The following is a 17,108-nucleotide window of genomic DNA, read 5'->3' on the forward strand; positions in this document are numbered from 1 at the left end:
CACGAGAAAAGGAAGAAGCAAAACAAAACCTTTTCTACATTGCCAGTCAGAGAAAAAACTCTGAAAAAAAAATCGCGTCTCCTGGGTGAATCTCTACCATAACAAAGCACTGATGCCTATTAACTCTGGGCTTGGGGTCTGAAGAAAACTATGGCACTATTCCTAGTTCTGAAGCAAACCCAAACAACTGGGTATCCACGGATATTATTGCACTTGTAGCAGTGGTGCTTTAACTGGTCTGGAAAACTACTTTCATTGTATATAAGGAAAGCAAGAATTTTTTTTTTTTTTTTACATGTGTAATCTTACTTGAAAGATGTAAAAAGAATTGTATCCTAATTCAAACTGCCATACCCTTTATAAAACAGTTCAAGCATATCTGGCACAACATGAAGCTCTTGAAGTGCTTCCACTACTTCAGAAAAAGTCTTAAAGAATAACATTTCCTAGAGGATGGGTGGGTGGGCAGGCACAGAGTATCAAATAAAGGGGAAAAAATGACAGTGGGCATTACTGTGATGTCTTACATCACACAGCAGATCAGAAATAAATAAGGTAAAACTTGAAGATTCTGAATATAAACCCTTGGATGATGTTGCAAGAGTCATAGGCTTCACCAAACCAATGTCAGTGTACTTTGTTAAGCGTAACGCCGTTACTATATACAGTATGTTTATCAGATAATGCCAACTAACAATACACAAAATTAACATTTGTTAAACAAAAAATGTATTAAAACGATGTACTTATAAAAACAGATGGCAACCCCCAATTATGTATAGTTACATATGATGAAGTCCAGCTCTCTGGAGTCCAACAGATTGACACCTTCAAGCATCAGGAAGCAGTTTTCTGAAGCGTAAACAACATAATTAACAGATCCCAGTCAAGCTGTAGGAAACTTACACTGTCAAAAATATCTCGAGTCCAATCACAAAACTCTCTGTAAATGTCACCACTGCATAGCTGCAATGGGGCAGTCATCCATTCAAAGGTTTTACATTGCCATATGTCTTCAAAGGACCTTCTAAAGGATGTGCTATTTAACATGGTGCTGATCTACACACAAACAAAATATGTAACAAACACAAAGCACTTAGGTTTAGAAGCACTTATGGAAGAATCCACGACATCCTTACAGTATATTGTGTATGACTGCATGCCCTATTAAGTTTCTCCTGCTTATTATTATGTGGCTTCTTACTGTTCATAGTATTTCTACATACTAAGAAAAAAGAGCCTTCTCCCCGAGAAACCAGCTTCTCTGATATAGGAAGCCACCATGCCCATATCTTGCTTTGCTACAGTAAGGCAGGTACAATGAAGGTGACGATGTCAAATCCCCATGGATCATGACAAAAAGACCCAATTCTTCCCTTTGTTTCTTGCTCAGCTTCTCTGCTCCATTACACTTGTGCATGTCAGTCAGCATCCATGTGTTCTTGTCTAGTAAGCAGAGGCTTCCCATCTGTATCACCAAACTTCTTCTGCATCTCTTCCACTGCTTTCAGCAAAGCTGCTCGCTCCTGCTCAAGAGTGAGAATGGACTGCTTCAATTTGCCTTCACTGGTCAATAAAAGCTCTACTGTGGCTTCAAGGTTTTGGATCTTTCCATTAGCCACCTTTCAAAGTAAGAAGAAAGGAGGAGGGGAAGGAAGAAGGGGAAAGAAAAAAAAATTATTAATAACTGAAGCCAACTTTAAACTATTTTGAGATAAGTTAATACATATAAAATACTTTCCAAATGACGAAAAATTGCAAAGGTAAAAGGCATGACAAATGTTATTAGATCTGTGTACTTTAGACTACAACTATGGTATCGTCTATAACAAGAAACTTCCCTCTTTCAATTTCATTGCTTTAGTTCACAATTAAACTCAAAATATAATGCAAAGTAATGAAATTAGAAAGTTACTAAGTTTGCAAATTATATACCAAAGAACTACAGGTTAAGATATGCCTCTGTATGGGTCAATTGGGAGACATTTTTGGCCAGCCATTATTTGTTGAATTCCACATCCTCTGCAAAGCAAAGACAACCCAGCCTGTTTGCTGGATCCTCATTTCACCTCGGCATTAGGTCCAACAAATGCAAGATTTGGAGGCAAAGGCAGAAAAGGGGATTTAGTGCAATATGTGAAGAGACAACACATCTTGAAAAATTCCAAAAATTCTCCTTCAAAAGGCTGCATGGATGGGCATTCTATTTCATGGCAAACCAAAGTATTAGAACATTCAACCTCATCATGTGAGATCTGCAGCTGAGGTACTTTGACAAAAGCAGAGATGTGTTTCAGCACTCGATAACATCAGAGACAACAGCGCTGGATGGTCTGGGCTTTCAGGGAAGTATTTGCCTTTCTGATGAGCTCACTACTCTTCATGTTATTCTGGGGGTTTAAAAAGCTCAGCCTTTGAGGGCAAAATATTGACAAACCATGACCCACGTTGTTTGCTCATGCATTTTCCTCCCATCAGCAATGGGTCACCATTCACCACAGGAAATGAAGACTAACGAGGCCCACCTCCAAGACAAAGGGATTGCTCCAACACTACAGACAACTAAGCTCCCCACTATGATGTTCGGTACTGACTTGCCAGCACTCAGGTGGAGAACAGCTTTGTAAAAAACTGCTTAGGGCTGCAAAGTCTTTAGGGGCAAGAGGGGGTGGAAGATCCCTTGCTGCAGGTATCTATACATTATCTATACATACATATCTATACAAATTACATCTTGAATCGCATCCTGGAAATCCCTCTCCCCCATGCAACATTCGACTATTGCCTTGCCCATGTGCCTGAAGCTTTCTGAAAATATCTTGCAGAGAAGTATCTCTTCTTCTGACTTCTCTAAAGCTCATCTTAGAACCTGAAATGGGTTCAGATCTCACAGGATCAGAATTTACAGATTAGGCACATTTTTGTTAAGAGAGGCAATTTAAGTCTGTACAGTCACATAGCTTTGGTCATGATACAGGACCAATGGTGGCAAAACCTGAACTCCTTCCCTCACCGATTATCTTACAAAGTTCATGTCTTTGACAATAATCAAGAGGTTTGAAATGTCTGCTTCTTACTCTTGAAGTCCCCATCTCCATCAAACTAAATGCATGGTCAAAAGTTTTATAACAAATGTCCTCTTACAAAGCAGTCAGAAAGCTGCCTTCTTGAACAGTTAAGCGAAGAATAACCCCTACAGAGGCGTACTGCCAGGTGTACTGCCTCTGAAAAAGCTGCAGACTGAGCAGGCACCAAGCCTATATTAGAAATTGTTATTTCACATATTCTGTAAGCAATTTGGATAACAGTTAAAAAAAATTCTAAGAAAGAGTATGTCTTTATAGACAACGTATCCTATATCTGGTATCTCTCTAAATTGTGACACTGGCATTAGCTTTCCCACTTGTGATAGACTAGTATCCCCGCTGTTATAAAGCAGTGACTGAAAATGCAAAAATGAAGCTGAGAAAGCACTTTGTGCATTTTTAGTCATCTTCTACAGCTATGATTTTAATTACAAGAGAAGAGGTGGTGTGATGAATCAACCTTCCACTAATTGCAAGTATATGCTCTATACACCACCCTCTCAGAATTTCTTCTGCATTTAAAATTTAAAGGCTAAATTAAATAAAATTGCAAGTGGCTATGCTTTAAAGTCACTGGACTGAACACCAATTTCTCCTGTGCCTTAGTGTTGGATGGTCTCTTTTGAAAAAGTTGATAAATTAGAATGTTAATTAAATATGAAATATAAATTGTACCTGCAGTTCTTCCAGTAGATCAAAGTTTTGTTTGCGCAAGCTACTGTTTGCTTTTTCTAATTTATCCAGTCTCTGATTGTCATTTAAAGATGAATCTATAAGCTCATCCTGCAGCACATGGTATTCAACTTCATAAGCTTGCAACTGCTTGGCAATATCCATTTCAAACACCTGTTGTATATAAAAATATTATTAGGTGCTGTGCAGATCACAGACATAGCTCATTCAATGCTTTAAAAATCTATGGGTCTAGACTCAGATATCTAATCACTGCATTAAAAAAAGGACTTAATTTTTGTCATTCACATTTTCTACTCTAGAAATGGAAAGATTGAGGCAGTAGAGTGCAATATACTGGCATTGGATCTACTTAAAACACTTTGAGACTGATTTGCTGCCTGACTTCAGCAAAGTCACACTAAAGTTTTCAAGAAGTGTAGACTTTGTAGAGTATTCTCTTTTTTAGATTTCAAATTTAATGCATCTCAGTTTGGCATAAACCCTCCTAGACATACTCAGAATTAGATGTCACTTTAGAGAAGTGTGGTCCAAGCCCATGTGCCACAGGTACAAGTGTAAGGCTAAGTAGAATGAAAGCTTTATATGAAAAACAGTAAACATCGCTAGGTTTGTTCATGATTCTATGGTACTCCTAGAGACTGAAAGAAAATTAAATAATCTATCCTTACACCAATGCACTTAAACATTATGTAATGTCAAAGTAGATTTCTATTATTGTTAACTATGAATCACAAAAATGAGTGCTCAGTTTTATACATGAATATTAAGAAAACCTTTTATTTTAAAAGCAGATAAATAAATTGAGCTGCACAGAGTGTAAATAAATTGAGCTGCACAGACCCAAAGGAAAAAAATGCTATTGTATGTTCCTTTTTCTAGGTTTTGGCAAACATTTGCCTTCAAATTATTCAGGAAATATGACTCTAAATGTCCCTGGGCTAGTTATCTCCTCTGAAAGCAGTGAAGAGGTGGTAAATCAAAAGAACAAGTGTGCCAATCACAGAACATAGTAGAAACAAAAGTGGATTTAAAAATGCACCTGGAAAATAGTCCGAGAATACACGTTCAAGGGCTATTCTTAATTTTTAAACATCTTGTACTTTATTCCTTTTGGAAATGAGTCAAATAGCAAATCCTATCTTAAATGCCTGTTGAAATGACAAGAATTATTTCCTATTTTATCTGCTTTGTCTACAAAACTTTAACTGATGGATATAGTTAAAGAAAACATCAGTTTATGAAATGTTTCTGACACCTGTTACATAAGCTATACAAAAATTCTCGCAAGTAGTTGCATAGCAGCAGAAACACACATACCGAGCATCTAAGTACAGAAGGCTAAAATACAATTTTACTTTGAGTTTGGTTACACATATGGAACTTTCATTTTTTGTAGATCTGTGCATCTCTGGAGAACATACGCTGTTGAAATTTCAGTAAAACAAATGGTGCAATTCAGCAGGGCAGAACACTAGTTCCTCTCATGACCTCCGCCACTTCTAGCCTTTGAGCTCTTGAAAAGGGAGGGAAATTCCTGCTCTCATACCCAGAGTATCAAATCTGAAAGGGGGGAAACATGAGGCAAATCAAAAGCTTGCCTTGAAACCTAGCTAAGTGAAGGCATGTTAGGGCATGTAAGCCAACGGCCATGCTGCAGAAGGCGTGAGGAGGATAGGGATTAGCCCAGGACGGGCTAATGTGTAATGTGTATGGACTGCAGGGCTGGTCAAACAGCCGCTCTCTTCAAAGATCAAAGCAGGGGGAACTGCTCTCCCTTCAACTCACTTCTACCTGCCCCCTTGAAATTTAGAGCAGTCAGAGCTGCCTAAAGAGAGCATCTCTCCCTCCTTCTGCTCAAAGCCAATGGCTTTCCACAGGTCGCCTAAGCACTGCAAGTCTCTGCAGCGCTGTGCACTTCAGCCTGGCAGGTAACATACGATCCCCTTTGCCCCTATAAATCGCTTGCGCTCCTTCCCCTCGCACAGGCTTTCTAGCTCTCCCCTCCTTCCTTTGATAGTAAGCACTAGAAGCAATTTTTCTGATCCTAACTTGAGCGCATGTCCGCGGGAAGCTCTGCCGCCAGGGAGCAGAAGGGAGCCCCTCGCAGCATTCTGCGAGGTACCGTGCTGCCGTCTGCTTTCTTTGTCAAGCCACGGGCTTGGCAGAGCTCCTTCAGCCCTGGGCGAGTGGCAGGCATTGGCAATCTGTGCAGTACCCCCTCCATGTTCTGGACCACAAAAGGCCTTCAGAAAAAGAGACTAAAAGCCATCTTCTGCTTGTCTGCTGCAAATTAGACGTCAAGTGTAACAGGTAGGGTTTCTAAACAGGCAAGCCTTAACTTCAATAATTTGCGATTTTTTCAAATGCTATAGTTATCATCTGGAGCCTTCTGCTAGCTTAACAATATTGCATCATTTTCCTTGTCTGCCATTTTAAGAAGGATATATCAAGGATTCCCCGTTTTTGCTGTCTAGAGTCACTGCTCACTGCGAGAGACTGCACCGCCCCGTGTACTCCCGGCAGAAATACAAAGGCACTGTTGTAACACACTGAACCAGCACCACAAAAGCCAGTACAGTCAAAGTCAACGTAGGAAGGCTTCTGATTTCAGTAAGGTCAACTGCTTCTGAAATGAGACTTGGAGAGCAAGATTCTCTGGAGACAGGAAAACTCAGAAGGCTTCTAGCCACCCTTGCTGCTTTTTTTGTGGAATGCACTGCATATGGGCTATAATATTGCTCCCAATAACAGCCATTATGCACATTTGGGGAAAAAAAAAGTGAGCTCCATTTCATTAAAGGCTTCATAAAGTGACCATAACCAACATGTAGATGTATGAATACAGAAGTACTATATTAAATCATATACTTCCAAAAATTAAGGTCTACTTCAAAAAATTTTCAACACCTTCAGAACTACAATAACAGAATTCTCAGCTTGAGGTAACATGATTCACTATTGTGGTTTTTCTGTCAAGAACTTGTTAAAAAGAGCATTTCTTTAACTACTACTCCTATGTTCAGATTATTCCATACCTGACTAATGGTCTTTTCCATCTGTACCAACCCCAAGTTAGGGAGAGTACTTTTAATAAAATCAACAATCGTTTCTAGGTTCTCATGCTGCAGAATCAAGGGCTTGTGGCTCCCCAAAAGGCTTAAAGCCACTTTAAATATAGCTTCTGATCCTTGAAGAAAGAGCATATCTGTGAAAACAAAGAAAACAGAGTACATCAGGCAAGTAATCTTTTGACAAGAAAATAGAAAAGTAAAATGTCCAAGGACAACAATTTCTTATAGGGGCAATCTGGATATACTCTGCCGGACACATGCTTTTATTACTGTGGCTATGGCTTTAGAAGTTTTGTACGATCAAGATTATTACTGTGAATAGCACATTTGACTAACACAATCAATTATTAACTTGTTTATCCATCCAAAAAATCCAATTCAAATTTAAGCTAAATACACAACAAACCAGGTAATCAAGTTAGTCAGTGTTGCCATTTTTTGTGCATGTAATAGTTTTGTGGGCTTTTTTCTTTTGAGATGTTCATGGGAATCTGAATTTGAATGGAATTCTAATGCCAATGCCATTTAAAAATGCTAATACAACAGACAAAAAATACATCTGAAGACACAGTTGAACATCTGAAGTTCTGTTCTTTTCTCATCTGGTGGAGAAAGCTACAAAATCTCAGTTGTACAATATTGAGTACATAAGGCTAAATGTGCACTTCCCAGCAGTCTCCAGTTTCATGTGCATGTGCTTTTTTTTTTTATATGTGTCTCAATCACTTAGGTTAATATTCTTGCAGCTACATTAATACATACCCTGGAATCTTAGTGATACAGCTTAAGTGTTAATATTGCAGGTGGCCCTGCGAGGACAGCACCTGGCATACATTCAAGCGCACTGAAACCACAGTATCTACTGACCTTTTCAATGCAACTTCCTTTTTTTTTTTTTCCTTTACACATTGCCTATGTCTTTATAGAGGAAAGAAATAGGAGACTGAAAGCATCAGACAAGAAACCCATCTTGACAAACCCATCTGTCCACAGTATAAACAGCATTGCCCTGCATTTGACTTTCCTGCTACTATAACTCAGAATCAGCTCCTGATTTTGAGGGACTCATTACTGGCAAAAGCATCTAACATATAAACCAATACTTGTGGAGGTGGAAAAGGAAGAGAAGATACTGTGGTTTTATTCTGTATTTCCTAAATATATTTTTATTTTTAAAGGTCTTTTCTCTTGCTCTTTCCCTTCCTTGTATTTGAACCTGTGAATGAAGTCAGAATCACTTACAAAGTAGCACAATGACACCAAATAAATGTCTTAAATGATTTAAAAAAAAAAAAAAAAAGGAAGAAGAATAGAGAGAGAGGGGAAAAAAAATCACCACACAGTAAGGGAAACAACTACTAGCAAAACCACAGGTATTTCTGATGTAGTAAAGAACATATGGAAACACTGGCTAACTGCCTTTCTTAGTAAAAGCAACCTTTCTTTCCAAATTTGTATCAGAATGAAATTCCCCCTTGTGGTCTTTCGCCTGTGATGTTGAACTCATTTCACTTCTCTCTCTTTCTCTTTGAGAAAAGCACAAGTAACAACTAACCATAAATCTTGCACTTTGCCACCATTTGTCCTAAAAGCGTTGTAAGATTTTCAGCTCTGATTCAATGTGAAGTCTAAAGGCAAGAATGATTGAAAAGTGGTAACAGAGTAGGCATCCGCCTCAGTTCTCTATTGAAACTGAAAACTATGGGAAAATGCTTTATAGGAAAAGCTCTATATTAGGAGAGGGAATGCTGAAGAACAACTAGGAAACACAAAGTGAAAAAAACGGAGCTGGAAAATAATGCATATTTATGATTCAGCACCTGCCCCATAAAGACAAGTAGATTAACTCAAGGTGACCTATAAGTTGTTAACGAATGTCTGTATGAGCTAAGCTGGTAATATATGGCTGAAATCCCCCTCTCATTTAAAATACCATGTACTTAACAAAGACCTGTTTGTTATCCACTCCTCGTTATGTGGGCTGCCAGCCAACGACAATAAAGTGAAGGTACCCAAATTAATGTCAGCATGACTGGCAGCCTACTGGATTAAAAAAAATAATCAAGTTTTATTTACAATCTTGAAACAAAATAAACATTATTCTACCAAGTATCCTCCATTAGTAAGTAAATAGGGGTATTAAAGAACACATCTTTGTTAACGCTGTACTTTCAAGGGATCTTCAGGGGAAGTGTTGAAAGTTTGGACAAATAATTAAAAAGTAAAAAGGAGGTTTGCTATTTGACTCCGAAAACAGTCTTTGGGTTAACCTCTTTCTAGGCCGTTTCTTTTACACATGGCTTGTAAGATGCTTGCAATTAAGTACACTCTCTGGAAATCTAAAGGAAGCAGTCTGTAAGAATTATATTATTAAATAGCAGTGGGGCCTTAAGTATCAAGGATTCAAAGATACCATGTTAGAAAACGGCAACGCAATCTTACAGTCTTAGTAACCTACAGCTGAGTTACTTCAACATTAAAAGGCGACATTCTTTCACCCCCAGGGTTCTAATAAGCGAGCAATGAAAATACATGTGTGTTCTGCAAAAGTGTGTGAACACATGGGTCAGAACTGTTCGTATCCTAACACCCCACGCTGCTAACGACAGCCACGAGCAAAGTGACAGCTCCAGCCTTTTTTAGGTTTGTGCTTCAGAGTCTTTAGCATGGGTGAAGGTGAGATTCTACTTTCTAATGTATAAGAATGTCCAACATTCTCGATTTACATAGTTCAAGTAAACACTGCTTTAAGGAAATTACTGAATACTTTGAAACGTTGAAAGCTGCAAGTGAAACTGAAAAACAAACAACTGACAAGGAAATAAAGCATATTCTCAAATACCAAACAATTAATCTATGAAATATATGTCCATAAGATAGCATCAAGGTAAATTCATAATTTAAATGTAATTAAAAGAAGAGAACTTCACTTCTGAGGATTCTAAAAATAGGTAAGAGAATTGGCTTTAGAGCCTAAACCCCATATGCTTCTGAACATTTTCCAAAAGTGAGACTATCAGTCAGGCTAAAATTGTAAGGATAAGAAATACTAGTTTAAAATTCCTGTGTTTCTGCAGAGTAAATCCATGATTAAACTGCAAGGGTCATCTCTGTGTGTGTTTTAAAAACACAACCCTCAAAATAATTTTCCACTGACGCTGTTGGAGGCTATGATAATGGAGTAAATGGATATATTTCTCAGATGATGCCTTTATTACATCTATTTTTAGCTTGAAACTAATTGTCAGTGTTGAAGTGCCACTGTCGTATTACCATGCTTTCATGGCATCAAATTTTACATCCTCTCTACAAATGTTTACAAGGTGGGAAAAGGTAACAATAAGGATGAAAAGACAGGATGGTTTGGGACTGTCATATGCTTTCCTCCTCTCTCTTTCCATTTTACTGCAAATACTACATGCTCTGTAAGATGACCTCTGTTGTTCTTCTGTTCATCAATAGTAAGTAAAATATTTCTCTGGGTGCCTGGAACAGGTTGGAAAACAATGCCATTCCTAATAACAGGATTCCAAATATAAGACTTCAAAAAGAACAGATGGAAGTTTTATGAAGAATTACCAAACACTCTGGCTACAAATCCGAGAGGAAACTGGGAGGCAAACATGGTGAGAAACCAGGGAGCAGCATAAAGGCTGGGGCCAATCTCATGTTCCTCTAGGTGGTTATAGAGATCCCGATGGTAGTCATGAAGAAGTCGAGAAAGTTGATACATCTGGATCTGTATGGAATAAAACCAAAGAGACTAAAGACAAACATATTTTAACACTCATAGTAGCAATGTCCACACTTCACACTCTTACTGGAAACAGTGAAAGAAATCTGTCAATTGATATTTGGATGGAATTATGTGAAGAAAAGAAATACTCAGAAGCCACCTAAAAGATCCAGGATGTGATCCCTGAGCCTATGACAGGTTCATTTGCAGGGTCATTTCAACACCATACAACACATAACAGAACTCTTCTTATTTATGGTTTTCACAGTTTCCCTGGGAGAATTTTTATTTGAAACCAGTGCATTTAAGATGATGTGTTCTTTTCCCAGACTATCCTTTCCCGTTTTTGAGAACTGAATTTAAGTTCAAGTCCAGATTTTGACAATGCGACCTACTTTGCATTATTATGATTTAACATTAGCACCCTTTTATTAGAAAAATTGAAATCATACCTGTAAAATTGTCATGTCAGGACGATACTGTTTTCTCAGGCCCATGTCAAACATGAGAAACTTTAGCATTTTAAAAGCCTCCTCTTCACTCATATGAAGTAGTAAAACTCCTGCTACGAAACTAAGGCCCTGGCAGTATCCCACTTCCTGATCCAGAAGTGAATAGGCCTTCAAAATATTGTAGAGTGACAGCTGCCCAGCTCCCAGCTGCGCTGAGAAATATGGATGTGTTGGAAATGTGCGCCCTGTGAAAACAGCTGAAGTTAGTGACTTAAACTAAAAAATAAACAAAAAAATACTTGCCATGTTATCAAATTAAACAGTCTTTCAAAAGGAAGAGTCTTCTGAAAGGTAGATTCTGAGTCAACCTTCAGCAAGACCATAAGGAAGTTAACTATGCAGAACTATTGACTTATAATTTATAGATAAGTGCTTCTCTGATTAGTTTTATTACAGCAGTTGCAAAATTAATTTAGCAATTGTCAGAGAAGACAGGCTCTGGGATTGGGACAGTCTGTTGTTTGGACCAGCTGAGTAACTGGTTCTTAAGAATGGCCCTTGAATCAGTTTGTTAAAGGGCTTATAAGAGGGTGGTTGCCTATAATAGGAGGAGACTATTCAGTGTCTCAATGATTCACCCAGTTCTCTTCCTGATTAAGAAGTGCTGGCTTTTAGACAAGTATTAGGGTACAGGCACAAACTCAGAATATCTGTGTTCTCTGTGTTGGGGGCCCTTCCCTTTCTCTTTTCTTGTCTTTCTTTCCAGTAAATGTGTCTCTTGTCACCTTCCTCCTTGCCTTGGTCCCTCTCAGTCTTAAGGGTCCGTCCTCTTTCCTGCAGCATGAAGTTCAAACTCTTCCATGAGCTGATCCAGTTCACTAACATGGCCTTTTAAAATCCTTTTAAATCCCCTTTTACATGGGGTTAGTTGTTCTGTCCTGTTGCTCAGGTGTGTCAGCTCCAGAAGGCGTCCCACGAGCAGCAGCACAAGTGATGAGTGCTTGGAGAGTGGGAGTCAGTTGTGGGAGCAAAACTTTCTCTTGGTAGTGATGGGCTTTGGATCTATTCCCCACATCTCTCTAAATCCCAGCTTAAAGTAAACTGTACTAATTGCAGAGCTCTAGGAGTACAACTGAGCCATTTCTAGCCCTTCAGCTCTGGAACGAGACAACAACTTCCACCGCAGGCTGGCTTATCTGTAAACTTTCATACAGAGCTGGGACACACATGTCCTTAAAACAAACCAATCCAACTAACTTGGACAATTGGTTTGACCCACAATATTTACTCAACGAATAAAAACTCAATTTGTCTTTTCTGCAGCCCTTACAATATCAAGAATTGCATAGCTATGTATGTGCTGTGATAGATGCTAGATACATGCTATATACGTTATATGAGAGTGCAGCTAAAAGAGGCAGCCAACAAACACGGCACTTTGTGTGGGCTTTGCTTCTTTCAGCTTGCTTTTCTTGAGCATCTGGACACTTTGTTCAGGATGGCCGGGGACTCCTGGGAACCTGAAGGTGCTGCTGCTGGCAGGTAAGGCTGAGGCTGTGGTAAGGGTAGCTCTGCCAGCTTCTAACCAACACTTGACACAGGCTGCCTGTAGCCTTTGTTCTAGCTGATCCCTGATTAGGGAGGGTCATTAACAACCTGGATGATAGGGCAGAGCCAACCCTCAGCAAGTTTGCAGATGATACAAAAGCAGGAAGCTGATACACCAGAGGGCAGTGCTGCCATTCCGAGGGACCTCAACAGGCTGGAGAAACTGGTTGACAGGAACTTCATGAAGGTCAAAGGAAAGTGCAAAGTCCTTCATCTTAGGAGGAATAACCCCAGGTACAAATACACGCTGAGGGCCACCCGGCTGGAAAGCAGCTTTGCAGAAGAGGACTTGGGGGCCCTGGTGGTTGCAAGTTGAACATGAGCCACCAACCTGCCCTTGCAGCAAGTATCCTGGGCTGCACTGCGAGGAGTGGTGCCAGCAGGCAGAGTTGGGTGATCCTTCCCCTCTGCTCTGCACTGGTGAGGCCACACCTGGAATCCTGTGTCCAGTTCTGGGCTCCTCAGTGCAAGAGAGACATGGACATCCCAGAGAGTCCAGCAAAGGGCCACTAAAATGATGAAGGGAGTGGAGCATCTCTCTTATGAAGGACGGCTGAGAGACTTGGGACTGATTTCAGCCTGGAGAAGGCTCAGGGGAATCTTATCAGTATGCGCAAATAACCAGTGTGAGGGACTGAAGAGGGAGCCAGGCTCTTCTCAGTAGTCCCCACTGACAGGACAAGAAGTAATGGGCACAAATTGAAATACAGGAAATCCCACCTCAACATAAGAAAAAAAGTCTTTTTTTATTGTAAGAGTGGCCAGATACCGGTTGTGGAGTCTCCGTCTGTGGACATACTCAAAACCTGAGTGGTTCGGAACATGATCCTGGGCAACCTAATCTAAGTGACCGTACTTTGAGCAGGGGTTTGGACTAGATGATCTCAAGAGCCCCCTTCCAATCTCAACCATTCTGTGATTCCGTGAACAGACACTTTAAAGGCTTCACTTTTAAAGATTTTTTTAGAAAATGTTTCCAAAAGGGAATATTTTAATTTCTATTAAAGCCCCCCTCATCAGATTTCCCCCGTGAAACACCTCCACAGAGAAGAAATTTGAATACCTCCTTTGTTCTAGTATTAAGTGGAGCTTGTTTTCCCGTTGTGCACTTGTTAAATACGACCCCACCCTTTAGCTCCTGGAATGCTGCTGTGTTGCCAGATAACATCAGAGCTCCTGTTTCAAGAAGATGAAGCCCAGGGCAGAGTCCTTCTGCGATCTGGTAGCTGCTCTAGCCTGTCACATGGGACACTGGCATTCAGTTTCTGAGCAGGTCTCCCCTGGCCAGGCCGTCACAGAGCTGAATGTTACAGAAGAAATATTTCTAACCTCCCAATGAGAAGGAGCTTGTGTTCCTTTGCAAAGGAAACCTCTGCCTGAATGACAAGTTATTACAGCATGGTCTAAAGGCAGACCTGTATGGCCTCACTATTGCAGCAAGGGTCCTTTCATACAAGTCATGAAGAAAAGTAACAAGCTGAGCAAGAATAAAAATGCTAAGAAGTTCTAAAAACAGTAAATGGAGAAGGAGCAGAACTGCTAAACCCACAAGGCGATTTGTTTCTGAGTGCCCTGGTGATGACTTAACTAAGAATTTTAGCTGTTACTTAGGAGCAAACTACTTCTGGCCCTGCTGAAAAGAGACTGTAAGTGAACTGTGATACCTCAAGAGCACCAGAATGAGAAGGTAGGTACCTACTACTTTATTTTTGAAACGTAATAAAACAAAACATAATTTTATAGTGTGTTCAGCAAACACTCAGTGATGAATACAGTGGTTTCCTACACTGATAGCATCTGGAACTCAGTTTACCCTACCTTATTGAGAGAAGAAATCATTTACTAAACATGACTTGGGTGTTCAGGACTTGAAATCCCCAGTCACTGCAGAGGTTCTGCAGGTGGGACCACAAAAGGAAATACAAAAAAAAGCCTTGAGGGAATTGCGGCTTTCTTCTTGTTAATAAAATAGCACTGTGACACATAAGCTGGGCCAGGAAAGCAGCTGCTATACCTTACCTCTGCATCCAGATGCACACTGCTGTTCTCACTCTCAGGAAGCACTATTTACACTGGAAGATGCATTGATTCAACTAAGCACGTGTAATACTATTATGGCTTTGGCTCATACTGTCTTAGCAAGACCTTGTTAGCTTAATTTGGGGAAGGTTTTTCAAATATTATACCATGTTGCAAGAACATAGTTTTTTTTCTCTCAAGGGAAAAGTGCATGCTTTCAGAAGGATTCTTACAGACCTGTTTAAGAGAAACACTTCTGATAGCCTGAAGGAACACAAGTCAGAACACACAAATTCCTTCTAGCTACCCAGTTATGCTATGTTACTGTGCAGCACTACCCTATTTCAATGTGATCACCAAAGCCTTCAGCTTCCTAGTTTCATCTTACTGAAATAATAGGGCCCGAACCTTCCCTCAGCTACTGGGCTAGCAAATAGCTCCGCCGCAAAAACAACACTTTGCATGAAAGCCACTGTGCAGTTACCCATTTGCCAACACATGCAGTCATTTGTTTCTACAAGCAGAACCAGGCAGAAAATATCAACAGCTTGCTGAGCCAGCAAGCCCCAGTCTGCTCTGTGAGCCAACCAAGCTCAGACTGACCGTGCTTCCTACTGTCCAGGAATTGTCCCACACCTCTCCCCTCTGCTGAAGGTGTTCAATATGCTAATCCAGTCCCAAACTATTCACCCCTTACTGAGGCACTTCAGTGCGACAGAATCCCAACGTTCATTGCCAGGGGTATCAACACCAGCTTTGCTGACTTCACTGATGGGTACTTGCTAGCAAATATCTCTGGTTGCACACAAATGTCTCTCTCAAAAACAGAAGACTGCTTCTGGTGCTGTGCCGTCCAGGGGAATTCCTAGAATTGGTGTGACAAAATTTGGAGAGAAACGATTTACATACATTGCAAATGCCTATTCCCAGCTGTCATTAAGGATCCTTGGAGTGTTACCCCTTGCCCAGTGCCAAGTCTAAAGCTGGAAGGCCTGTCAAGTGGAGGAAAGTGAAGGTGGCATCGACCATCACCCTCCCCACCTCAGCTCACACCAGTTTCTGCAGAAACATGCCTGTTCCACCAGATTCTTTTTTTCTGTGCACTACCTTGATATTTTTACTCACTTTACCAAGTGTTGCAAAAAAAGGAGAAAATATTCTCATTTACCATACAAAGCTTAGGTCACCATCTAAACTGGGCCAATCTTCTGATAGTTCTTTACATGCTGAAGATAGTCTGCATGCTGAGTTATTAAGAAATAGGTGCCCCTGGACAGCTCTGGGTACAGATGATCCCTCGTCAGGCAATTCTTCCATGTGGAAGAAAGGAGGCATAGCCTTTCATGTGCAATTAAAAGTACTCAAATACTGTTTGAATAATTATAAAGAGCAGAAGTGTGGTGGAACAACTCTGACTATTTCTTTACAGAAAAGACATAATTGAAAATAACACAATAGGTATTAATCATTCAGATCAAAACAAGTACAGATTTTCCCACACATTTTTATCATTCTAACACATGACATTGGGTTGCTTGCAGTGCCTAACTTCCCTGATGGAGTTTTTCATGGCAAATTCGTTTAGTCATGGACCTGTTAAATTGCCCCACACAACTCCTCAGACCCAAACCAAAAGTCCTACAACACAAGCCTTTTGTATGTTCTGTCATGCTCTGGAAAAAACAATTAATTTTCTCCTTTATTATGGAAGAGCATAATGAACATTGAGTTAGCAAAGGACTATCCCACACAGAAGAGCTGGGATCCCCTTGGAAAAACACCAGCTTCGGGTTTCTGAGACAATAAACTGAATTAAAATATCCAAAGGAGGAGAGAAGAGTATCTTACAAAATATCCACAACCATATATTCATGAGGATAATCTGTGGATTATCTGTAAAAACTTCTGATACAGCCATATACCAGTGAGGTGTTATAGACTTGCATTAGATGGCTTACATTCAAACACAAATACTTTTGCCAGGGTAAAGGTTAGACATGTGAACATCTGACTCAACAGTCACATACATTTGAATAATTACTGTCATGTTAGAAATGCTTTAATGACCGCAACAGATTCCACAGAATATTTAACCCAGCTGAGGAGCAGTCACACACTGCTTGGGGGCAGGACTGGAGAGAAAAGGGATCAGCCTTCAAGAGGGAAGACAGAGAGGATGCCAAAAAATACCTCTGTGAGGTCTACAGAACAAATGGCTGACTCGTGGGAGCTTCTGAGATGGAGAGGTCGCTGGTGCTGATACAGAACTTAATAAAACCATCCGGGAGCAGCAGCAACCAGAGGCAGTTAACAATGTTTAATACTGATCCACACCTTACAGAGCATACTGACTTTTGGTCTTATTAACTGTTCCCGGGTTTCGTTATCGTCTTAGTCTAGCAGTTGCAAGTGGCAGTCAATGAAAGACAATCTCACACAA

General features: G+C 40.1%; 1 protein-coding gene across 1 annotated transcript in view; it reads right to left on the bottom strand.

Annotated features, from left to right (window-relative positions):
- Nucleotides 1–1,081: 1,081 nt before the first annotated feature.
- The window catches only part of TBC1D1 (TBC1 (tre-2/USP6, BUB2, cdc16) domain family, member 1), a gene marked incomplete at its 5' end in the record, with an annotated part of 57,138 nt that continues 41,111 nt past the window's right edge, over nucleotides 1,082–17,108 (bottom strand). The window contains 5 exons of the mRNA XM_010288030.1: nucleotides 1,082–1,622; nucleotides 3,762–3,932; nucleotides 6,818–6,987; nucleotides 10,433–10,592; nucleotides 11,042–11,286. Of these exons, the coding sequence (XP_010286332.1) occupies nucleotides 1,422–1,622; nucleotides 3,762–3,932; nucleotides 6,818–6,987; nucleotides 10,433–10,592; nucleotides 11,042–11,286 (947 nt within the window). The remainder of the gene's footprint in view (nucleotides 1,623–3,761; nucleotides 3,933–6,817; nucleotides 6,988–10,432; nucleotides 10,593–11,041; nucleotides 11,287–17,108) is intronic.

The sequence above is a fragment of the Phaethon lepturus genome, unplaced genomic scaffold, assembly GCF_000687285.1.
Source record: "Phaethon lepturus isolate BGI_N335 unplaced genomic scaffold, ASM68728v1 scaffold2515, whole genome shotgun sequence".
NCBI classification, from domain to species: domain Eukaryota; kingdom Metazoa; phylum Chordata; class Aves; order Phaethontiformes; family Phaethontidae; genus Phaethon; species Phaethon lepturus.